General features: G+C 43.7%; 2 protein-coding genes across 2 annotated transcripts in view; both read right to left on the bottom strand.

Moving 5' to 3' along the window:
* LOC121848584 (methionine synthase-like) overlaps positions 1-7,090 on the bottom strand; it is a 43,148-nt gene extending 36,058 nt beyond the window's left edge. Inside the window, 3 exon segments of the mRNA XM_042333604.1 lie at positions 1,079-1,167; positions 1,170-1,289; positions 6,972-7,090. Of these exon segments, the coding sequence (XP_042189538.1) occupies positions 1,079-1,167; positions 1,170-1,289; positions 6,972-7,008 (246 nt within the window). The 5' untranslated portion in view covers positions 7,009-7,090.
* Positions 7,091-9,088: 1,998 nt separating this feature from the next.
* The window catches only part of LOC103178911 (alpha-actinin-2), a 53,763-nt gene continuing 37,485 nt past the window's right edge, over positions 9,089-25,366 (bottom strand). The window contains exons 11-21 of the mRNA XM_007893896.2: positions 24,816-24,963; positions 23,065-23,215; positions 21,575-21,683; positions 20,694-20,834; positions 19,829-20,011; positions 17,881-18,015; positions 15,597-15,776; positions 14,882-15,028; positions 12,792-12,857; positions 11,036-11,194; positions 9,089-10,111 (exon numbers count right to left, since the gene is read on the bottom strand). Of these exons, the coding sequence (XP_007892087.1) occupies positions 9,953-10,111; positions 11,036-11,194; positions 12,792-12,857; positions 14,882-15,028; positions 15,597-15,776; positions 17,881-18,015; positions 19,829-20,011; positions 20,694-20,834; positions 21,575-21,683; positions 23,065-23,215; positions 24,816-24,963 (1,578 nt within the window). The 3' untranslated portion in view covers positions 9,089-9,952. The remainder of the gene's footprint in view (positions 10,112-11,035; positions 11,195-12,791; positions 12,858-14,881; positions 15,029-15,596; positions 15,777-17,880; positions 18,016-19,828; positions 20,012-20,693; positions 20,835-21,574; positions 21,684-23,064; positions 23,216-24,815; positions 24,964-25,366) is intronic.

The raw sequence follows: 25,366 nt of genomic DNA, 5'->3' as shown, positions 1-25,366 counted from the left end.
CAAACCTCCGCCATTCATATTCTCACCTGCACCAAACGCTGCACACCCTTCACTCCAATCCTTGCCACACTCCACTGTCTCCGAAAAGTTGATTTTAAAGTCCTCACACCCTAGCACTTCCCTATCTCTATGATCTGCTCATTCCCCACTCACTGCTTGCCCCCTCCGCTTGGTTATCGCAGGCCTCCTGCATGTTCCCTGCCTCCTCCACCCAAACATCAGTGGCCGAACCTTTGGTCACTGTAACTCTCACTTTCTGAAATTCCTGTCTCTCGCTCTCTGCCTCACTCCCTCTATAACTGTTTTTAAAGTCCTGTAGCTCAGTGGTTAGAGCACTTGCCTCACAAGCGAGAGACCTGGGTTTGATTCCCAGCAGGGGGAAACGTTGGGCGAGTTTCCTTACTCCACACGCCTGTTTACCTAGCAGTAAGTAGGAACCCGGTTGTTAGGCGACTGGCAGATTGCTTTTCTGGGGGTAATAATTTCTTTTTAAAAAATAGGTCACTCAATCCACGACTGTTTGTGGTACACTGCTATGAGTAATTGGCTGCCTCATTTCGACTACAAAACATTCTGTTTACAGTATATTCCGTGAAGCACTTTGAGACACCTCAAAGACCCGATATCAAATGTAAATATTATTATTTATTATTAAAACGCGTCTATGGTTACCTCTCCCTGCCCCTTCTCCCTCCTACTGTGAAACACTCTGAGACGTGATCCCGCTATGTAAATGCAAGGTTTGTTTGCTGAAAATTGTATTGTATAGGCCAAGCCCATGATAACGTGTCCCATGTGGGTTAAAACTTCTGCAATTATTTTTCCAATGAATCGCTAACTGAATATTGATCGAGGAGTGGAGGGTGGGGGGAGTAAACCCATACTGTGCTAATGGCAGACTGCTGCTAATGTTGTTGCTGCACTGGGCGCTGTACAGCCTTAGCTTCAGATAATAATAATAATCCTTACATTTGATGTAGTTCCCTATCATGTCGTTGAGACATCTCAAAGCGCTTCACACAATATACTGTAAAGTGCAGTGACTGTATTTCTGTGGACAATATTAGTCACATTGTACCTTGTGGATTTTGCAGATGATATCGGATTGTGTGATGCTGAGAAGGTCATTGTTCCCCTTCAGGGATTTCGGATGGTCCCTGAACTCCTCCCACGATAATCTTCCTCCTCAAGCTTGTGCTGTTGAATCATGGTACCCATCCCCCCATCCAGCACCATGATCCTTTCCTTCAAAATTGCTTCAATTTCATCTTGAAGGCAGGGCTTTATTTCTAGAATCAGGTTTAAAATGCAAAAAAAAACCTATTTCAGAATCTCATAGAAATAAAAGTACACTTTTTAGTAAAACTGTGAATTCCCAACAGTAGATCAACTTAATAAAATAATAATAATCCATGCATTTGATGTGGTGCCTTATCATGTCGTCGAAATGTCTCAAAATGCTTCACAGGATACACCGTAAAGTATATTTGTTGGCAAGCAGGGCACCCAATTTGCGCAAACAGTCACAAAATGAAGGATCAATTTTATTGGGGGACTGTTGGCCAGGAGCCTTCTTTTTGAGTAATGCCATGGAATCTTTAATGTCCATCCTAACAGACAGATAGGACCTCAGTTTAGCATTTCAATCCAAGGATGGTACCTCAATTAACGCAGTGCTCACTCAGCACTGCATTGGAGTGTCAGCTTGTCGTGATCAGAAGTGATTTATTAAAAAATGTTTTTGTTAAGTTAGGTATGCTTATGTGCTGACATGCACTGGTTGGCCTGAAGTATAGCTGAACTACACTTCAGTGGTACTTGGGCAGTTAAAAAATAATCCTAGCATTTGATATTGCGCCTCATCACGTCTTCAAGATGCCTCAAAGCACTTCATACTGTAAAGTGAATTGACTGTATATTATGTGGGTGAAATACGGTAGCCAATCGTGCACAGCAGTGTCCCACAAACAGTGGATTCAGCAATCAAATTAAGTTGGCGTGAGCACTCTGCAAGGAAGGCAGAACACCCATCCGAGGTTTTGAGATTCAAGAAATATCAAAATAAGAGAGAACAGATATCGATGACACAAGAAACCAGTTGCAAGAAATGCAATGCCTGCTATTACCAGCATCCCTGACACAAAATGAGAAGTTTGTCTGCTGCCTATGAACCTTGATGTTGTCACCACTATGACTCACAATACTTCAACATAAAAACATATATCCTGCCGACTGTAACCCTGTTTTGGTGCAATGCAAAATGATATTATTATTGAATCAATGTGAAGCTATATGTTTCTTTGTAATTAAATAAGTTGTTAAGCATAGGATACAAGTGACTTTGTTTCCTCTGTTCTCAGATTCCCGACTTTATATTTTGGCTAAACAGAATAAGAATCTTTTCTGTCCGCAACTTTTGTCCCAGGTTTAACAGAGCGGTTAGTTCCACTGCCGACCGCATCATTGAACTCAACAACTTTGGCTATGTAAGTTGAACCCAAATGAAACAGGCTGACAATGCAAATATTGCAAAGTTAAATCAAGAATATCTGCTTTTTATATTATATTTCACAATATTTATCATCAGAACTGCATAGAGCAACAACAACAACAACAAGATTACATTTGTATAGCACCTTTCACGTCGGGAGGACGTCCCAAGGCACTGGACAGTGTTCAGCATTTCAGACCCGAGCTGGGGTCGGGGGGGGAGAAGGGAGGGGAGGGAAAGGGGGGCTGGTTGATCGCATGGTTGAAGAGGAGGGTCTTGAGGCGGAACTTGAAGGAGGCTAAGGAGGGGCGAGGCAGAGTGATTGGGGGATGGAATTCCAGAGATTGGGGGCAGAGTGGCTCAAGGCTCTCTCGCCAACGATGGGGCGAGTGGGTCGGGGGACGAGGAGCAGGCGGAGCCGACTGAACGGAGGGAGAAGGCGGGTTGGTAGGAGGTTAGGAGGTCACAGAGGTAGGGTGGAGCGAAGCCATGGAGGGCTTTGTAGATGAGGACCAGGATCTTGAACTGGATCCTCTGAAGGATAGGGAACCAATGGAGTCGGGCGAGAATGGGGGAGATGGGGTCACGGAGTTTGGTGCGGGAGAGGACACGGGCTGCAGAGTTCTGGATTATCTGTAGCCTGTAGAAGGAAGTCATAGAGCAGTCATCATACAAATTGAAATGTAATTAAGTAAGAATTTGATTGAACTTTGGTTAGTTCAGGCACAATCCTGCAGACCAGCAAAACTGGTGGAACTGATGTGCATTTACAACAATATTTGTTTCAACCTCTCACACATATGCCGGCAACACTGCTGTCATTTAGACTAGATGCCGCTGACACACTTTGACGCCTAAAAAGCGCACAAACCATTTCACATCAAATACTAAATGTGTTCAACAAAGACACTGGTCCGAGTTGGAAATGAAGCTGGTAATGGAAAGAGTGGGCAGCATGAAAATAGTGAGGATAGGAGCAGCGAGGATGGGAACAGTGAGGAGGATTTGAGCAGTGGACAGACAGAATGGGAGCATTGGCTCGGGCTGTTGCACTCTCAAATTATAGTGGAAGAAATATAAGAGGAATTCAAGCTGGGCCTAGTATTACCATCTGATTATCAGAAGGTGACTGACAGGCGCTGGTGGTGCTGGTGATTGACAGGAGCTGGTGATGAGAGTGATTGACAGGCGCTGGTGGTGCTGGTGATTGACAGGGGCTGGTGATGCTGGTGATTGACAGGAGCTGGTGTGCTGGTGATTGACAGGCGCTGGTGTGATGCTGGTGATTGACAGGAGCTGGTGATGAGAGTGATTGACAGGGGCTGGTGGTGCTGGTGATTGACAGGCGCTGGTGTGATGGTGGTGATTGACAGGTGCTGGTGATGCTGGTGATTGACAGGGGCTGGTGATGCTGGTGATTGACAGGCACTGGTGTGATGGTGGTGATTGACAGGAGCTGGTGATGAGAGTGATTGACAGGAGCTGGTGATGAGAGTGATTGACAGGAGCTGGTGATGAGAGTGATTGACAGGAGCTGGTGTGATGGTGGTGATTGACAGGAGCTGGTGATGAGAGTGATTGACAGGGGCTGATGTGATGGTGGTGATTGACAGGAGTTGGTGATGAGAGTGATTGACAGGCGCTGGTGTGATGGTGGTGATTGACAGGAGCTGGTGATGAGAGTGATTGACAGGCGCTGGTGATGAGAGTGATTGACAGGAGCTGGTGATGCTGGTGATTGACAGGCACTAGTGATGGGAGTGATTGACAGGCGTTGGTGTGATGGTGGTGATTGACAGGAGCTGGTGATGAGAGTGATTGACAGGCGCTGTGTGATGGTGGTGATTGACAGGAGCTGGTGATGAGAGTGATTGACAGGAGCTGGTGGTGCTGGTGATTGACAGGCGCTGGTGGTGCTGGTGATTGACAGGCGCTGGTGGTGCTGGTGATTGACAGGCGCTGGTGTGATGGTGGTGATTGACAGGCGCTGGTGGTGCTGGTGAATGACAGGCGCTGGTGATGGTGGTGATTGACAGGCGCTGGTGTGATGGTGGTGATTGACAGGCGCTGGTGTGATGGTGGTGATTGACAGGCGCTGGTGATGGTGGTGATTGACAGGAGCTGGTGTGATGGTGGTGATTGACAGGAACTGGTGATGAGAGTGATTGACATGCGCTTGTGTGATGGTGGTGATTGACAGGAGCTGGTGTGATGGTGGTGATTGACAGGCGCTGGTGGTGCTGGTGATTGACAGGCGCTGGTGTGATGGTGGTGATTGACAGGCGCTGGTGTGATGGTGGTGATTGACATGTGCTGGTGATGCTGGTGATTGACAGCCACTGGTGTGATGGTGGTGATTGACAGGAGCTGGTGATGAGAGTGATTGACAGGAGCTGGTGATGAGAGTGATTGACAGGGGCTGATGTGATGGTGGTGATTGACAGGCGCTGGTGATGAGAGTGATTGACAGGAGCTGGTGATGAGAGTGATTGACAGGCGCTGGTGGTGCTGGTGATTGACAGCGCTGGTGTGATGGTGGTGATTGACAGGAGCTGGTGATGAGAGTGATTGACAGGAGCTGGTGGTGCTGGTGATTGACAGGCACTGGTGATGAGAGTGATTGACAGGCGCTGGTGGTGCTGGTGATTGACAGGCGCTGGTGGTGCTGGTGATTGACAGGCGCTGGTGTGATGGTGGTGATTGACAGGGACTGGTGTGATGGGAGTGATTGACAGGAGCTGGTGGTGCTGGTGATTGACAGGCGCTGGTGTGATGGTGGTGATTGACAGGCGCTGGTGTGATGAGAGTGATTGACAGGCGCTGGTGGTGCTGGTGATTGACAGGCGCTGGTGATGCTGGTGATTGACAGCCACTGGTGTGATGGTGGTGATTGACAGGAGCTGGTGATGAGAGTGATTGACAGGAGCTGGTGATGAGAGTGATTGACAGGGGCTGATGTGATGGTGGTGATTGACAGGCGCTGGTGATGAGAGTGATTGACAGGAGCTGGTGATGAGAGTGATTGACAGGCGCTGGTGGTGCTGGTGATTGACAGGCACTAGTGATGGGAGTGATTGACAGGCGCTGGTGTGATGGTGGTGATTGACAGGAGCTGGTGATGAGAGTGATTGACAGGAGCTGGTGGTGCTGGTGATTGACAGGCACTGTGATGAGAGTGATTGACAGGCGCTGGTGGTGCTGGTGATTGACAGGCGCTGGTGGTGCTGGTGATTGACAGGCGCTGGTGTGATGGTGGTGATTGACAGGGACTGGTGTGATGGAGTGATTGACAGGAGCTGGTGGTGCTGGTGATTGACAGGCGCTGGTGTGATGGTGGTGATTGACAGGCGCTGGTGTGATGGTGGTGATTGACAGGCGCTGGTGTGATGGTGGTGATTGACAGGCGCTGGTGGTGCCGGTGATTGACAGGCGCTGGTGTGATGGGAGTGATTGACAGGAGCTGGTGGTGCTGGTGATTGACAGGCGCTGGTGTGATGGTGGTGATTGACAGGCGCTGGTGATGCTGGTGATTGACAGGCGCTGGTGGTGCGGTGATTGACAGGCGCTGGTGTGATGGTGGTGATTGACAGGTGCTGGTGGTGAGAGTGATTGACAGGCGCTGGTGTGATGGTGGTGATTGACAGGCGCTGGTGTGATGGTGGTGATTGACAGGCGCTGGTGTGATGGTGGTGATTGACAGGCGCTGGTGATGGTGGTGATTGACAGGAGCTGGTGATGAGAGTGATTGACAGGCGCTGGTGTGATGGTGGTGATTGACAGGCGCTGGTGTGATGGTGGTGATTGACAGGCGCTGGGTGTGATGGTGGTGATTGACAGGCGCTGGTGTGATGGTGGTGATTGACAGGCGCTGGTGTGATGAGAGTGATTGATAGGCGCTGGTGTGATGGTGGTGATTGACAGGCGCTGGTGTGATGGTGGTGATTGACAGGCGCTGGTGTGATGGTGGTGATTGACAGGCGCTGGTGTGATGAGAGTGATTGATAGGCGCTGGTGTGATGGTGGTGATTGACAGGCGCTGGTGTGATGGTGGTGATTGACAGGCGCTGGTGTGATGGTGGTGATTGACAGGCGCTGGTGTGATGGTGGTGATTGACAGGAGCTGGTGTGATGGTGGTGATTGACAGGCGCTGGTGTTATGGTGGTGATTGACAGGAGCTGGTGTGATGGTGGTGATTGACAGGCGCTGGTGTTATGGTGGTGATTGACAGGAGCTGGTGTGATGGTGGTGATTGACAGGCACTGGTGTGATGGTGGTGATTGACAGGCGCTGGTGTGATGGTGGTGATTGACAGGCGCTGGTGTGATGGTGGTGATTGACAGGCGCTGGTGTGATGGTGGTGATTGACAGGCGCTGGTGTGATGGTGGTGATTGACAGGCGCTGGTGAGTGACAGGCGTCACTGTGCGTGGCTGCCGCGCGCTGTGTGTGTGTGTCTCGCGGACCGGGTGAGGTCACTCACTTGCTCTCTGCGCCCCTCTCGCGGTGCTGGTCGCCATTCGGGCCGCTGTGTGCAAGAGGGACAGTGACTCACGCGCCGCGCGGCAGCCGCTACACGCCAGCCCGGCCACCCGCACACTCCGCAGTGCGCAGGCGCTGTCCCCGCCCCACCAACAGACTCCAGTGCGCAGGTGCCGGACTCTGCCCATGCGGCCTCGAGTGCGCAAGCGCCAGTCCACACACACACACACACGCAGATACCAGTGCGCAGGCGCGTGTGACCCGCTCAGTGGCGGCCCGGATGCTGTGGCCGAGCGTTCCGTCTACACCCGGGAATCCCAGAGAGAGAGGACCCCACAGCTTAGCCGTCCACGCGGCTGTCCCGGCGAGCTCTCCGGCTGCTTGTCCGGCTGGGACCACCCTCTCTGTCTGGGCTTCGGCTGCAGGGTTAACGGGAGCGGAGTGGGATGACTCCCTGCCCCCCCGCCCCCCCCCCCAGTGAAGGGTCTGCCCTTCCCGGTCCCGCTGCCGAGCCAGGCTGGCGGGGTTCAGACCGCCACAGAGGGCTGGCGGGGTTCAGACCGCCACAGAGGGCTGGCGGGGTTCAGACCGCCACAGAGGGCTGGCGGGGTCCAGACCGCCACAGAGGGCTGGCGGGGTCCAGACCGCCACAGAGGGCTGGCGGGGTCCAGACCGCCACAGAGGGCTGGCGGGGTCCAGACCGCCACAGAGGGCTGGCGGGGTCCAGACCGCCACAGAGGGCTGGCGGGGTCCAGACCGCCACAGAGGGCTGGCGGGGTCCAGACCGCCACAGAGGGCTGGCGGGGTCCAGACCGCCACAGAGGGCTGGCGGGGGTCAGGGATCAGACCGCCACAGAGGGCTGGCGGGGGTCAGGGGTCAGACCGCCACAGAGGGCTGGCGGGGTTCAGACCGCCACAGAGGGCTGGCGGGGTTCAGACCGCCACAGAGGGCTGGCGGGGGTCAGACCGCCACAGAGGGCTGGCGGGGTCCAGACCGCCACAGAGGGCTGGCGGGGTCCAGACGTTCTGTTGCCAGGCAGGTCACCTTGGAGCCAATTCAGCCCCAAGGTGACCCCCGAGGAGGGTGGTAGAGATTTGCTGTGGGGCAAAATCTATAGGTAGGGAATTTTCCACGGTTACATGCCGTGCATATATGGGACTCACCATCTGGTTTGGACACTTCAGCATAGCGATGGGCATGGGATACAGAGCAGGCTGGCGCCTGCCACGTGAATAATAATAATCCTTGCATTTGATAAGCGCTTTTCACGTCTTCTCGACGTCTCAAAGCGCTTCACAGAATATACTGTAACGTGAATTGAGTGTATATTTGGGGCGAAACGCGGCAGCCAATTGCGCACAGCAGTGTCCCACAAACAGTCGTGGATTGAAGTAACCAATTTTTTTTTCTTGAGGGATTATTATCAGGTGTGTGGAGTAAGGAAACTTGCCCAAGGTTTCACCCTGCCGGGAATTGAACCATTTAATATTTGCAGTCGATTTTTTAAGTCATTTTTAATACTGAGGAGCAGACAACCTCTGATGTAAAGTTTATTTGGTATGAAGGTTCAATTCCCAAACAAGCTTTCCAAGCAAACTAACAACAACAACAACAAGATTCCATTTATAAAGCGCCTTTCACGTCAGGAGGACGTCCCAAGGGAAACTTAAGGAATTGATTTATTGACATTGATTTATTGTAATGGATGAAAGACCATAATGTGAAGTCATCCTTTGGGTCAGTATGGTTTGAAGAGGTCACAGAAATATATTGGCCTGAATTTCTAATATTTTCTGGTTTTACTTGAAGAATAATTAGATGATTGGTGGGGAGGGGAAGCAAACAAAACATTGGCTAAGATGGACAGAAAAAATGGGAAGGGGGAAGACGCTTTGAATTCTGACTTGTGTACACCATTTTCTCTCTCTGTATAAATAAAATATTCCTTGCATTTGATATAGGACCTTATCATTATATTTCTATGGCTGCTGATAAAATAGTTTTCCACTCAACATATGGCTATTCAATGGTCTTTATTTCAGCAAATTAAGAATATAATAAATAGATATTTTCATGAGCCGTACTAATAATTTACAGGAATATGTTGAAATAATAAGTCAGACAGTTTAACAAGTATCCATTTTAATAAAATGTGAAGCATCAATAATGATAAAAATGTAATTGTTATATTTTACAAGTCCACATAACTTTATAAGAAAAAGTGCTACACATGCAGTCAGTTGAACTCTAAATGTCCTTAGTTCCTTTCTAGAATAGGTATTATTGCAATGACAAAAGGTACTTTTCTGAAACTTTGAAAGTTTTCATAAACTGTTTGTCAATACAAAAAGCCTGCACTTTATTGTTATATTTTAAAAAGAAAATAGCATGCTCTTAAAATGTCAGAAAGTGAATTCTGTAAAATCTGATGTGGAAGTTCATAGAAAATGCAAACCAGAGATTCTTCATAGCATTTGGAAGGACCAGCGAGTGCAATCACTTCGGTGCTGAGGAATACTGTACTTATGTTTTCCTTTGGAAAGATTGCAATAGAATTTACAAATTCCTCAGTCATTTAGGTCATTGTCAGATCATTTAGTCTACGCAGAAAGGATCGAGTTTGTAAAGAGAAAATTTATGTTTTCACACACAACTAATGATAAACTAAGCAATGGAAACGTAGAGATTCAAAATGAAATGGTTTCGACATCAGAATTTACAGTGACACAGGTACTCGCAAATCATTGTAATGTTTTTAAAATGATAGATTGATGGAATTCAAGAATATGGTACTTAAATTATATTGTGCTGGTATTGCAAACCATATTTCATCGATTTCCTTTTAAAAAAGGAGGTTCACTCTAACATTTCAAACTTGGCGATCATACTATCTTTTCAATTACTAAATAATTCAGCCTTCGAAAACCAAATGATGAAACTTGCATTGGAAAGAAAGGAAATGCTCTGCTTCTGAATCCTAGTTACAGGTCGCTTTCACCATAGAGTGCAGTGGCAAATGAGATATAGTCCAGGGCTCCTGGAACGCTACCTGGACCTGTGTAACATGGCATTCTAGCGACGCAGTACTCCGCCTGATCTGAGGGCAGCTCTCGACGCAACTCCTCTGCTAGAATGTAAGGCTGCAAGCAAACAGGTGACTTTGTGGTGAGACATAGCAATATTTCAAACAAATAATTAGACTTCCAATATACACACTCTCTTCCGGGGAAACACGGTCAATAACGCTCTGTTTCGCATGAGGATAATTAAACAAAATCTCCACTATTGCATCATTATTCAACCTCCTCAAGGGCAAGATTCATCCCCTTATTACCAGCAACACAAATATTATTGCATCCTCTTGGAGTTTCTCATTCTCCAATATCCTTGTAACCTCCAATACTGTTCCTCAGCAAATCTCTTCAATGAAGATGACTCACCAGACAGTAATCTGCTTTGGTTGGCTCTGTTTTAAATATCCACTATTCTTTTGGGATAAATGCCCAACTTCTAGTGCTTTCTTATTTTAAACCCAAATTCTCTTGCTCTGTTCCACAGTTACAAATCAAACAATGTACTCATATATCTTATCTATCCATTTCAATATGTATTTGAAAAAAAGGGATCATTGCCCCTTGAGTCCTTTTTCTAAACTAAACAAGTTCATCTCTGAGGTTACTGTCATAATTTTAGACTTGTAAGGACTGGGGCAGCCTCAATGGTGCAGTGAAGTGGTGCCCAACCCATGGCTGGAAGTGGCATAAATCAATCAAGAAAATAACTTTTCACAATTCCAGACAATTGACCCCTCTGGACAAACTCTTGCAGGCTGAGACTAAGTATACCTTCAATGTGCCTGAATCAATCTAGTCATTCTTCTCTAGAGCGCATCAATGCTCTTTTGATGTTTAAAACAGCATGAGCTAGCTACAGTTTCTGTTCAGTGATTAACTGTTGATGATGTCCTGCTGAAGGAGTCATCAGGATCGGATTTGATAAGGTACTTTACAAAAAATACATCCTTTTCTACTCTAACATTTCCTATTTACAGATCACAGACTCACCTTATCCCCTGCCAGAATCCTGAAGGAACCCACGACCTGCTCGGATGTATCTGTATCAGCCGTTTCTTGGGTCATGAAGTCGATGAAGGATTGGAAGGACACTATGCCAGTGCTGGTCGGATCAACTATGCTCATGATGCGAGCAAACTCAGCCTCACCCTATGGAAGAGTCACAGATTACAAATGGAAAACGACAAATAAGAGCGATGAGCAGCCCATGTTACTGAGCTGCCCAAGGCCCTGATTTCCTTTATCCAGCCAAGGTTCTCACCCAGTGAATATAAATGTAAGTAACACAATTATTTTGAGAAAGGATTTAGGCGGAAATGTTCACCAAATGATAAAAAGACATAGATTTCTACTGGAATGTCATTTTTAAAAGTGAAGGCAGCAGAATTCAGCCACTGAAAGTCAACAATTTACATAGTGCGTTCAATGTTGGGAGGACGTTTCCCACCACTTCATAAAACTGATGGGAGCCTGAGCTTGGGGGAGGGGGGGGGGTGGCAGGGGGTAAAGGGGGGGCAGCTAAGGAGGGGAAAGGTAGTCAATACCTTGTCAAACAGATGGGTCTTGTGGCAGATTTGAAGGCAGAGAAAGAATGGGAGGGAATCCAGGATGGAGTTTTAGAGGGGGGGTGCGATGGGGGGCAGAGAGACTGACATGCCAGTGTTTACTGAGCAGAGGGAATGGCAGGGGCTCTTGAGTTTCCAGACAGGGTTGGGTAAGGTCATGGAGGGATGTTGACTTCAATCCAGACATTTGGGAGATGGTGAACCTAGCAAGGACTGCGACAGTAGGCTCATGGAGGTCAATGTGGGAGAGGTCATGAGGACTGCAAAGTTCTGGATAGTCTACTACATGCGTAGAGAGAATCTGAGGAGTCCAGCAACCAAGGTGTTAGAGTAATAAATGCTGGTGATGATAAAGGCATCATTGAGGATCTAGACAGTTGGGTTTGGGGGGCGCCAGGGAAACATAAGAATTAAGAGCAACAGTAGGCCATTCGGCCCCTCTAGCCTGCCCCGCCATTCAATAAGATCATGGCTGATCTATTCTAACTCCACCTACCCGCCTTATCCCCATATCCCTTAATCCCTTTATCCACAAGAAATCTATCAATCTCAGTCTTGAACATGTTCAAGGACTGAGCATCTACAGCCCTAATCTTGTGGATCAACCTTTTATGCGGCGCCTTATCGAATGCCTTTTGGAAATCTAAATACACTACATCCACTGATTTCCCCCCTATCTAATCTACTTGATATGTCCTCAAAAAAATCTAAAAGATTTGTTAAGCATGACTTCCCTTGTGTAAAGCCATGTTGATTCTGTCATATTGTGATCCTTTAAATATCCCACTACGATATCCTTAATTAAGGATTCTAGAATTTTCCCTACCACCGATGTCAGACTAACTGGTCTATAGGTCCCCATCTTTTCTCTCCCACCCTTGTTAAATAGTGGTGTGATGTTTGCGATCTTCCAATCAATGGGAACCGTTCCAGAATCCAAAGAACTTTTAAAATGGTTAAATGTAAGTTACAAAAGCCGGAAGACCAAACCACCAGCTTTCTGGATATTTTTCACTGCATATTGTCAGTATTTGGATTTTGCAAGTAACTGTTTTGTGAATTAACACAAAATAAATAACTTTTGTTTGTAACTAGAAGTGACAATGAATTTGTGTTGCAAAATTAGACCTCCAATCCTGACAGTTGTAACATCAGAATTATTAAACTTGCATCTATCATACCAGATCAAAGCCCATGGAGATGAGACAAGCTCGGAGGTCATCTGGCTCCATTGCCTTATTTTTCTTCTATTGAGTAGATCAGCAAGTAAAGGAACAGGTGGAGGATTGAGGGATTTCCAGCAGACAGATCGGGAGCCCATGGTGCAATGGGTGAAGAGGCAGCATATCGGAAAGAGTCAAAAGGTCATTCAGAGTCCGAGGATACAGCAATTCCAAATTCAGGGCAGGTGAGAAGCAGGAAGGGAGTCACTGACACACAAACAAATCAAACAGGAAAGGAACAACCAGGGCACAAATGCGAAGCAAAGACCAAAAAGAATATCAACAAAGACAGGAAAACACAGAGGTTGAGAAAGGAAAAAAAAGAAACAAGTTTAGCACCTTTTTACTTGTATGTAGAAAATAAACATCACAGTTTGGTTAGTACCTGCTGATCATTTCCAACATGACCAAGGCTGATGAGGCAAGCTTTGAATTCCTCTGGTCGCAGAATGCCAGATTCATCCTAGTATCACACACACATTAGTTACAGCATGCAATGGGCACATACACTTATACAGCATCTATCCCGAACTAAAGAAAGATGAGAAAAATTACAAAGTACTCAATTAATGAATGGTAAGTTCCATGCTAAAAGTTAAGTGTTTAATAATAATAATCCTTACATTTGACATAGCATCTTAGCACATCTTCGAGATGTCTCAAAGCGCTTCACCGTATATACTGTAAAGTGAATTGACTGTATATTTTGTGGGCGAAATGCAACAGCCAATTGCAAACAGTCGTGGATTGAAGTAACCAAATTTTTTTTAAAAAAAATTATTACCCCCGGAAAGTGTTCCTCCAATCCACTAACAACCAAGTTACTTCTTACTGCTAGGTAAACAGAGGCACGTGGAGTAAGGAAACTTGCCCAACATTTTGCCCTGCTGGGAATCGAACCCAAGTCTCTCATTTGCGAGACAAGTGCTCCATTAATGCATTTATTTGGTAAGAAGGAAATCTTTCTTTACATGAAGGGCGATTAACAGCTGTAACTGCTTAGCAAGAAAAGTGGTAAAGAACAAGAAACTGACTCATTTCAGAAACGTCTTGTTGCTGTAATGGGAGGATGGTGGGGTAGAAATTTGGTACTGAGATCAAATGGGCCAAAGGGGCAAATACACTGAGGAATAGTAAACCAGTGAATGACGAACATCTGATGTGCCATGTTGCAGCAGGAATAGCATCCGACATTCAGCAGCGAAAAGAACCTGGGGTTAGAGGATTTAATGAAACTAGAAGAAAAGAATCAGAACATACTGGTTGGTCGTGCAATAATTTAATGGTCAGCGTTCAATTTCAGTGAGTTTAGTTAAGCGTGCTTATACTTAGTGCAACTGAATCAAACAAACAGTAGACTCCTTGAAAACTACAAAATCACTCATAAATAATCTTACATGTTCTCGCCGAAACAGACTTAGATGGTTCCTCACATTCTGGTCAATAAACTTTAGACCAAATTACAAAGTCATACCTTTAAAAAATGTTTTATGTGAAATGCTATTCCCAGAATACTCCAATGGCCTGTTTACGTGTCCCATTTAATCTTTACAAAATAAAAATCCCCCCAAAATGCATATTTTGCTCTTGATACAATTTGAAACTGAATAACCTTCTACAATTATATTTTAGGTGGTTTATGGTAAGTTTGCTCCATGTTTTAATCTCCTTGTACCATGTCCTATTTGATTAAGTGGGCAGTCAATCTGCACCCCTAATCACTTCTTGCAAACTATATCTCACAAAATGCACTACAGCCTAATTCTAGGCGAATATCTCTGACTTTTCATCACTCCCTAACAGAGAAAAAGCCTGGTGCCTGACAGTAACCAAGAACATAGTGTGCAATACATCAGAAATGAAAGCCTGTGCTATACGATTTTATGGTGCAGTTATCTGGAGCTCAATACTACACCAAGCTACAAGACCAGTCAATTGTGCAGCTGTCAAGAGCTCCATGTCACACAGATCCACCACAACATCTTATTGTAAATCAACATTTGGCATCCATTAATAAGACACTGAAATGGATAAACGGAGCACTGTACCCTGTCAAAATGGTTAAATGAAGCTCGGAACTCATTCATCTGTTCCTGGGTGATTCCTTTAGCATCTCTGGTCAGAATCTGGGTCTCAATCTCATTCATTGTTCGAGCAATCGTAGTAAGGAGCAATTCCCAGCCAACCCGGATGTGCTACCGAAAACAGGAGAGGGGAAAATTATAACATTGTTGCTGCAACACATCACAATATAAATTCACTTCACCTCGATGACTTGCCATTCTTTCAATTAAAAACGCTGTATCTGTTACAAGACCTCTGAACCATAGCTCCTGACATGTTTTATTTGTTATGTTAAGGACACTCACATTAGCAAGGACTGTGCTATAACACAGGCTTCATTCTCAAGTCTACAAGGATAGTGGAGCACAAAAGATGCTGGTGTTCATTTATGATTTCAGTTACATTCTCACCTAGGCCTTATTCTCCTGGGTGATATAAACCCTGATTTTATAATTGCCATTGATGGTAGCTAACAAAAATGTTGTAGATATTGTCGTGATTATGAATATTGCCATTATTTTTAAACTAATATTTACACAAATAGTCAATGTGCTTAGAGTTGAGATTCCTGCTAGAAGCTGTGCATTCATGGATTTCAAATTAGGTCAGGCTTGGTTGTCATACCTCCTGCTTAACAATAAGCGACTCCAAAAACTCCCTTCTGCAATAAAACTAGGCACCACATCACTAGTCCAGTACCTCCATGGTGTAATTGGTGTGCTTATTGTCAAAAATGAGAGCCTCCTGAATAAGCTGATTATCTCCTTCCAGTTTGTCAACATTGGATTTGTAGTTAATGATGATCTCCTCATAGTTCTTCAGCTTGTTCATCTGATCCTCTAGGGGTCCACTCATGTCAATGGAGCTGCTGGCTATTTCCTGTATAAATATAAAACATGTCCAGAAATTAAATTGTACGAGTGGCTAACAAGCCTCCAAAGAGCAATGAGGCACCTGTATATAACGTGGAGTCCTGTAACTCAGCGGTTAGAGCACTCGCCTCGCAAGTGAGAGACTTGGGTTTGATTCCCTGCAACGCAAAATGTTGGGCAAGTTTCCTTACTCCACATGCCTCAGTTTACCTAGCAGTAAGTAGGAACTCTATCCAAGTGCCTTCGCCTTGCCTCCTCCCTTTCCTCCTTCAAGGCCGGTCTCAAGACCTTTCTCTTTGACTGTTCCTTCAACTCCCCTCTCGACTCTCTACCGCCTCCTCGCTCCCTCCCTTCCTTCCCCTCACCCTGACCATTTCCCCCCTGCTCGGGTCCTGACCCAACTGTACAGCGCCTTGGGACATCCTCCCGACGTGAAAGGCGCTCAAATGGAATCTTGTTGTTGTTGTTAGTCGATTGACGGATCGCTTTTCCGGGGTTAATAATTCCTTCAAAAAAAAATAATCTGGTCACTCAATTCACAACTTTTTGTGGGACACTGCTGAGTGCAATTGGCTGCCACGTTTTGTCCAAAGAATATACATTTATTTTCAGTATATTCTGTGAAGTGCTTTGATACATCTTGAAGACGTGATAAGGCACTATCAAATGCAAGGATTATTATTATTATAAATTTATGATGGTTTATATTCCAAAGTCATTTTCTAGTGCATCCAAAACTGAAATAAAAACCACTGCTGATTTTAAAGCTGTGACTCCAGTCTACATCCCTTTATTTTATTATAACGTTTTGCACCTTTCATATAGGATCATTTTTCAAAGGACTTTTATAGAGACATATTGGGAGCTCCAACAGAGTAAGCGATAGGAGGGAGTGACAAAGGGGTAGTCAAAGATGTGGCGTTTTTGTAAGATGCTCAAAGAAATCTACTGATCAAATAAATGCTGGAGATGATTTTAAATTACCACAGAGCATCAAGAACACTACAGTTCAGATTAAGAATTAAGAAACTTGGCTTTTTAACCAAGCTTCTCATGTTTGCACTATCTTCTGGTGCAACAAACACTAAAGCACACAGATTGTTTACTGGAATATTTTATCTGGAATTTTGTATAAAACTATTCTGAAATTGGGTAACAATTGGGAATAAAAAGAGTAGTGGAGGGTACATAGTTGAGGCCTGAAATTCCATCTTAGTCCGAAAGTCAATTTTGTCTAAAGTTTTAGAAGGCACAGAATTTGGGAACTTCTTAAATTCATTCTTAATTTGGAAACCTGTTCATAAAACAAATTAGCTTCTAATTTAAGACTGAATGTAAAGACTTTTTTGTAATTTTGAAATATTTCATTTTGAGAAAATAATTAGACCTTTGCCTTCTTGCCCCAAAGGTTATTATATTGAATTTATAGTAAAAAGTGACTGTTAAAAGACTATGTAAGTTGAGAGCTTTCGCCAAGGGATTCTTTTGGGAAGTGGCATCATATGGGTTTAAATCACAGAAGTCTAGCCCACAATGTGAATTCTGCTGTATTCCTTCATGATATTTTAACTATATTGGAACTCGCTGCATTTTAAGGGAAAGTTAGCCTGAGGTAATCTGCAACTGTCAAACAATTTAACTTAAATTGGATTACTGCTAAGTGATATCCGAAAAACCTTGATATATTTTCTGAGAGGCTACTCTCTCTCTTGTTAATGTGCCTTGCAGATATTGAGACAATACATTTAAGTGCTCTATGATGCTTCTCTGCATGAAGGGCGTGATATAAATGCAAGTTGTTTTAATAGTGTCAGAAGTCATCTTGGGCTCCATCCTCACTGCGTTCAAGGGCACGGATATTGTCACCTCAACCCACGATGGGATGGTGGATTGGGTGGGGGGAGGGAAAGGGTGGTGGGATAGGGGGAATGGTCGTGATCAAATCGTAAATCACCATCCACAATGTTTAAAATGGAATCAGTTCTTTTAAGGCAAAATATATAAAAGAAAACATAGAATTTTTTTAAATTATTTTTAAATTGTGAATCACTCAATATGATATTCAAAAAAGAGTTTGTTTTTATAAAAGGTAATCCACATGTTTATCTTACCTCCATTTTACGCTGAATCCACGGTCCGATGATGTTGGCCTGGTTAGCAAATTGGCGACGCAGATGTTCGTTGGAATGCTGCCTCACAAGTTCCTCCTGTAGGGCGGAGTCTCTCTGTGGCACCAACTGTTTCACCTGCCATTTAACATGATTTACCTTCAATTCAATGTAATCTAAATTTGCTAATCTACTCATCAAACACTAGTGAACATCTGTCTTCAGTTATGGATGGTGTGTGAACCATCTGTAAACGCAGCTGTATCATGCACCGTATGTTAAATGCAAGTATACATAGGAATCACTGTTCCTTTTGGGTTTTTGCAATGAAAATCAAAAAGAATGGTTGTAATTACACAATCAATACATCATTTTCATGTGTTATTCAAAGATGCCTGTAAGTCCCTCTGTGCAAGTGCTAACATGGTGCACAATACAGCTGTGTTTACACAATGTGCGCAATAGAACAAACCTGTTGGTTTTTCCAGACCCATCACTGAAAAGTGAAAAATAAGATCAAATATCCACTTCATGTGCTACATCTGTATTGAACAGTAATAAATCAGATATTTTCCTTAGAGGCAGCTGGTTAACCTACACCAATAAATACAACAAAATAGTGCACTGATGATGGACAGAAGAAATAAACAACACTCATTTGTGTACAAAATAAAACCTGTTACATGACTTTCTCTGCTCGTGTGTCCTTTACTACAATAATAGGAACAGGAGTAGATAATTCCGCCTTGTAAGTCTGCTCTACAATTTATTTACTGTCAGTTCTCTATCTTATTAAATCCCATTTCCCATAATCTTAATACCCTTACTTCGCAAGTATTTGCCCATATACCTTTTAAACACCTCAATTTATTCTGCCTTTACAGCCTTGTAAGGCATTGCATTACACAGTTTTTTTCCCCCTGGATTCATACTGTATTGATTTTGCTTTAGTTTTAAGACCGATTGTAATGAAATCAAACAAGATTAATGGAATGTAATTAATCACCGCTCTCCATATATGATGCCTCTTACTCTGTTTGAGGTGGGGTATGATTTTAGATATTTCCTGTGCCCTTTACACATTAGAATATATGAGAATATACAACACAGAAACAGGCCATTCGGCCCACCTGGTCTATGCCGGTGTTTATGCTTCACGAGCTTCCTACTGCCCTTCCTCAACTAAGCCTACAAGCAAAACCTTCTATTTCTTTCTCCCTAATGTACCTGTCTAGTTTTCCCTTAAATACATCTATGCTATTTGCCTCAACAACTCCTTGTGGTAGATTGTTCCACATTCCCACTACTCTCTGTGTGAAGAAATTTCTTCTAACTTCCCTATTTGATCTATTTGTGACTATTTTATATTGATGGTCCCTGGTTTTAGTCTCCCAAACAAGTGGAAACATCTTCCCTATGTCTACCCTATCAAAACCTTTCATCATTTTAAAGACCTCTATCAGGTCACCCCTTACCCTCCTCTTTTCAAGAGAAAAGAGTCCAAGTATGTTCAGCCTTTCCTGATAGGTATAACCTCTCAGTTCTGGGATCATCCTTGTGAATCTCCTTTGCACTCTCTCCAGTGCCTCTGCATCCCTTCTATAATATCTTCACACATTTCTCAGCTATTAGTGCAGATAACCTGTTCACCCATCAAGCCTCAGTCAGGGATATGACCTTAGATACATCTGTCTATGTTGCTCTGTGCCTGGAGTGTGTGAGAATACTGCAGGAGAGAACCCGAGATTCTGCAGTACATTACTTCACTGGTGTGTGCTGCTATTAAGCAATCTTCCCCCTTTCTGTTTACTCTTTACAAACTCCATATTCTATCGAAGAAAGCAGACTACATTCAGCAGACAGGAAGAACTGCTCCCTTTGTTCAAAGCAAATAAGTACCCGCTGCTGTTTCTGATTTGATTGTTTGCGAGAATATTTTGTCTGGCGATACCTTGTCCCATTTGGCACGGATTTCTTCAGGGGATATGGTACTGTAAGGATCTGACCAAGTCGCTGTAATACTGTAAGTCTGAACAATCTTCTGCACTTCGTTATGAATTCCCAGAATGGCCTGCTTCTCAGCGTCAGCTTCCGCCAGGGTGGCTTTAAACTGTTCATGTGCTGTTATCAAAATCTAAACATAAAAAGAGATGAGGGGCAGGGAAAGGAAACATTAGACTGGGTATTTCTACAGCATTATACATTATCCTACGCAACATATTTTACGACCGTCGTCAAATATGTACCCACTTCAACCTGCTAGTGAATGTTGTGATGGCAATAAAATGAAAAACATCTGCTTTGGTTATTATAATAATAGTAGCATTTGATATCTTACAGATGTTCTTTGTGCGTGAGCCCATAAAGGGTGCTTGCCAGGCTATTCTACTAAGGGGGCAGGCGCTCAACAGCCCTACCCAAACTGGTCACCACACACATAGGGGAGGAGAGAGAGAGAAATGAGTTTACATCTTTACAAATAAATATTACATCTTTTTTAACCTTTTGGGGGGATAAAGTATTTTTGATTTAGGTGTGGCCAACTATTTGGCAATGAGTTGCTGTGGCACTGAGTTAACATCAGTGGGGATTAGACATTAACCCCAGGAATTCACTCAACTTGTCTTTGCAACATGGTGCATTAATTTAGCCCTCTTACACCATCCAGCTCAATAACTCTTCCAATGCCCTCCCTCTTACTTTAAATAATTATTTGCTATCTGTGACAATTCTCCTCTTAAAAACTTGCTTTATATCTCTACCCATGTACTTCCCAGTTAGCTACAAGATTCAAAACACATTGGAACCTACTGTACCTGAATCTCATCAATAGTATGAACAATAAACATGTCCTGCAGATCTTCCATGGCTCCTTCCATCCAATTGTTGAAGGGAGCAGCCCTTTTTGCAAACTCCAGATACAGCTGATCCATGGTTTCCAATAACTTCTCAGTCCTCTGCTCATGGTTAAACAAAAGGGTGGAGGGGGGAAGAAATGCAATAACACAATGAAGTTTTTTTTATAAGCACAGTATGCTCCAGACATTTTAAAGCCACCTGTGGTAATGCTGGAGTGGCAACATACAGCTTTAGCAAAAAAACACAGATATGCTGAGCTTTTTATCTCTACCTTCTTGTGTGGCGAGGATTAGAGCATACAGAAAAAAAAATTGCACAAGGGACCCTAACAGATTATTGTCCTCCCTCTCCCCCACCCCTCCCCACCAACATACAGCTAATGAATAATAATAATCCTTGCATTTGGAATAGCGCCTTTCACGTCAGCGGGATATCCCAAAGGGCTTCACAGGATTTATTGTAAGATTAACATTAGGAGCAGAGAACACATCTTTTTCCCCTAGCTGCAGAGCTTCAAGGTCTAGGCAGAAGACACGGAGAGGAAAATATAGGGAAACAAAGCTATTAGTTTTTCCATTTCAAAATAAGTGGAACCAGAGCACAAAATATGTTAATGTAATTTCAGACACCACAGATTATCATTCTATCTAGTCTACCCATCTAGTGTCTCACAAAATGTCATCCAAGTATCAATCTAAAAATCCAATAACCCTGGATATGGGTTGAGTCCCCCATTTGAAACCCTTCGCAGTTTTCTGCTCCACGACCTGTGCTGGTGGTTTGCTCCATTGTATTTTCACCTACTCATCTTCATGCAAGCATCATACAAATAACCCACCTCCAGTGATTCCCTCCGTTTCTGAGTGAGAGTCCCAAGTTTGTCCCACTCATCACAGATGTTCTGGCATTGTTCGTTTACTCCAATGGCATTGTGATAATCTAGTTCACTTAAAACAAAAAGTTAACAAAAAATGTAGAACTGTAATCCTTTCATCTCCAGAGATCATTGCAAACATAAGTCTATTCGACTGTGCTTATTGACAAATAATAATAATCCTTGTATTTAATATAGTGCCTTACCATGGGTTTGAATCACATCAAAGCATTTCACAGGATTTACTATAAAGTGTAGCTATTTTGAATTTATAGGCAAACTTATGAAGCTGGGTTTGAGTTCATGGTCTAATCGTTAATATGATACACTATTGCAAAGGTTTTACTTATGTAAATCATCCATTTTTTATTTATGGAATTCAATTATTTAACAATTTATTTTACAATAGAGGACCCTTGCAGCCCCACGTGCTGAATTGCACAGGCTGAGATCAATTAATTCAGTAAATAAGAGATGGAACGTTTCGGCCCATTCTGGCTCCATAGCAGTCACTCACCAACAGGCAAACAATGCCAAACAATCCTCTCTACTGACAAAGCATGCTAGATGTCGACACCCCAGCAAACAAACATTGTGTTTAGGTTTCATCAGACAATGGGTTTTATAGCAATTTTAAGCTTTATACCCCCAAGGAATCGGATGATGGATATTGAGCCAAAAGAGAATGCCAACAGCAGCAATTCTGGGCAAAACATTTCAGTTTCCTTTTTTTAAACTTCTCAGCAAACATTTGAACTTCCCCAAGTCCAAGTCTTGCAGGGCAGTGGGGCTGGAGCGCTGCAGACGTGGATACTTTAACAATATTAAGATGAGGTTGCTGCTGAGTACGTGAATGATCACACCAATGTTTTCACCATGGTCTTAATCTTCTCCACAATTTCTCATCAAAGATTGAGAGGCACAACCAATCAATCCTGTATACCGACAAAACATTCTGGATGTCAACTTAATTAACTTTCAAAACCTTCCTTTGGAAAAAAGGAATGCACATCTTTTAAAGATAATGAACTTATAGAAAACTGCTTTTCAAATTCTTAAATACGACATGGTGACAATAATAAATAATAATCCTTGCATTTGATATAGCGCTTTTCACGTCGGGAGGACGTTCCAAAGCGCTTCACAGAACACACTGTAAAGTAAATTGACAGTATATTTGTGGACGAACGCGGCAGCCAATTGCGCACAGCAATGTCCCACAAACAGTCGTAGATTGAAAATGACCAATGTATTATTGATTTTGGTTTTGGAGGGATTATTATTAGGCTCTGTGGGGAGTAAGGAAACTTGCCCAAGGTTTCGCCCTCTGCCTGGAATTGAACTCGGGTCTCTCACTTGCAAAGCGAGTGCTCTAACCACTGAGCCACAGGACTCCACTATCAAATGAAAGCTGTTTATCAGTTAAATAGCACACTCCTGCTAATGAAACATACTTCAGCTCCTGTGCGATGGCAGCAATTTGCTCTACCCGATCTTGGTGTGCAGACAAGTCGCTCTCAAACGCCTCGTGCTTCCTCAGCAAAGCCCGAACTTCAGTCAAAGATGCAGATTCATAGTCTTTTTGTCCCAAAAGGTCAATTTTCCCTGGGAAAAATACAAACATGTATATTCAAATTCAAAATACAGCATACTGAAGTAGCAATGAGCTACTTGTGAAGATCATTCAACTCCCTAAAAACCTGCTGACTGAAACTTAGGTTGCATTAATTTTGTTTTCTCTTTCGGGAAGCTTATTGTGCTTTCACTGACAGCCTATTAATACATTGTATTAATTAATCAAATGCACTTATAAAATAAACTGCTGTTGGGGCACAGTCCACAATTTAAAAAAAAAGGAAATTAGAACATAAGAACATAAGAATTAGGAGCAGGAGTAGGCCATTCGGTCCCTCGAGCCTGCCCCGCCATTTGATAAGATCATGGCTGATCTTCAGACCTAACTCTAATTACCTGCCCTATTCCCATATCCCCTAATCCCTCTATTTTTAAAAAAATCTATCAGTCTCAGCCTTGAAGATGTTTAAGGACTGAGCATCTACAGCCTTCTGGGGTAGTGAATTCCATAAATTCACTACACTCTGAGTGAAGAAATATTTCCTCAACTCTGTTCTAAAAGGCTGACCCTTAATTTTAAGACTGTGACCCCTGGTTATAGATTCTCCTACCAGGGGAAACAGTCCCTCTGTATCTACTTTATCCAGCCCTTTAAGAATCTTATATGTTTCAATAAGATCTCCCCTAATTTTTCTGTATTCTAGAGAATATAGCCCTAGTTTATTCAGCCTATCCTCATAGGTCAGTCCCCTCATCCCAGGAACTAACCTAGTGAATCTACGCTGCACCCCCTCTAGGACAAGTATGTCGTTTTTTAAATAAGGAGACCAAAACTGCACACAATACACTAGGTGCAGTCTCACCAAGGCCCTATACAGTTGCAGCAAGACTTCCCTACTCTTGTATTCTAAACCTTTTGCAATGAACGCTAACATGCCGTTTGCCTTCTTAGTTGCTTGTTGCACCTGCAAACTAACTTTTTGAGACTGGTGTACAAGGACACCCAAATCCCTCTGAACACTAACACTATCTAATCTCTCCCCCTCTAGAAAATAATCTATTTTTCTATTTTTTCTACCTAGGTGAATAACTTCACACTTCCCCACATTAAATTCCATCTGCCACCTACTCGCCCACTCCCCAAGCCTATCTATATCCCGTTGCAATCTTTTTGCATCACCCTCAGGGTTTACTCTCCCACCTAGTTTAGTGTCATCCGCAAATTTAGATATGTTACATTCAATGTCCTCGTCTCGATCATTGATGTAAATTGTAAGTAACTGAGGCCCAAGCACTGATCCTTGTGGCACTCCACTAGTCACATCCTGCCAATTTGAGAGTGGAACTAGACTAAGTGGCCCATACGGAGAATAATATCAGCACAGTTCAGCTGGGCTAACTGGTCTATTTTTATGCGGTAACATTTGAATACAATTTACATTTATATATTGCCTTTCATGTGAGAAGAATGTCTCAGAGCTTTACACTGCTAGCTGGACAACTGAGCTGGGGGAGGGGGTGAATAATGACTGAAAATGCAGTCAAAGAGGTAAGTTTTGACGCTGGCCATGATTGTATACATTCTAAGCAAATCAATAACGTCACATTGATCTTTCAGGTGCTGTCTTACCCTGTGACCATGCTTCGTGAATAGCAGCTTTCTGTCTGAATTTCTCAGCCAGGTGGTCCAGGCGCTCGAGTTTACGTATTTCAGTCAGGAGCCATTCTTCGTAGCCCTTTTCCACTTGCTCAAGACTCTGCCAGGCACTTGTAATGTCCTGGATACGTAAGAGAGGAGATAAAGCCTTCATCTAAATTCCCCCCCCGTTTGTTCCTCATTTTGCTCTGCTGGTCAGAAACCAAGTCCAATCAGGAGAATATCCCACCAACAGAGCTCAACCATGATCACTGCACTGAGTGCAAGAAGTTACACTAGAACAGATCCAGGAGTGGTTAATCTTTCTTCGCTCTGTGTGTGAAAACACCTGTACTCTCCTAAAGTGCAAAGTATAAGAACTAGCAATAGAAATGTTGTTTTGTGTTGTTCTGTTTATGAGCTAATTATAATATCCCATATTATACTTCACTATTAAAGTCAATAATAGGCTGGGGTGGAGGGAGTACTAAAACATGATATTTGCAAAGCAGATTTGTTTCATTAATTGCCGCTTCCAGTTTGCA

This window comes from Callorhinchus milii, unplaced genomic scaffold (genome assembly GCF_018977255.1).
Source record: "Callorhinchus milii isolate IMCB2004 unplaced genomic scaffold, IMCB_Cmil_1.0 Scaffold3, whole genome shotgun sequence".
NCBI classification, from domain to species: Eukaryota; Metazoa; Chordata; class Chondrichthyes; order Chimaeriformes; family Callorhinchidae; genus Callorhinchus; species Callorhinchus milii.
Note: the sequence above shows the minus strand (reverse complement) of the source record. Positions and strands in the feature narration are given on the sequence as shown.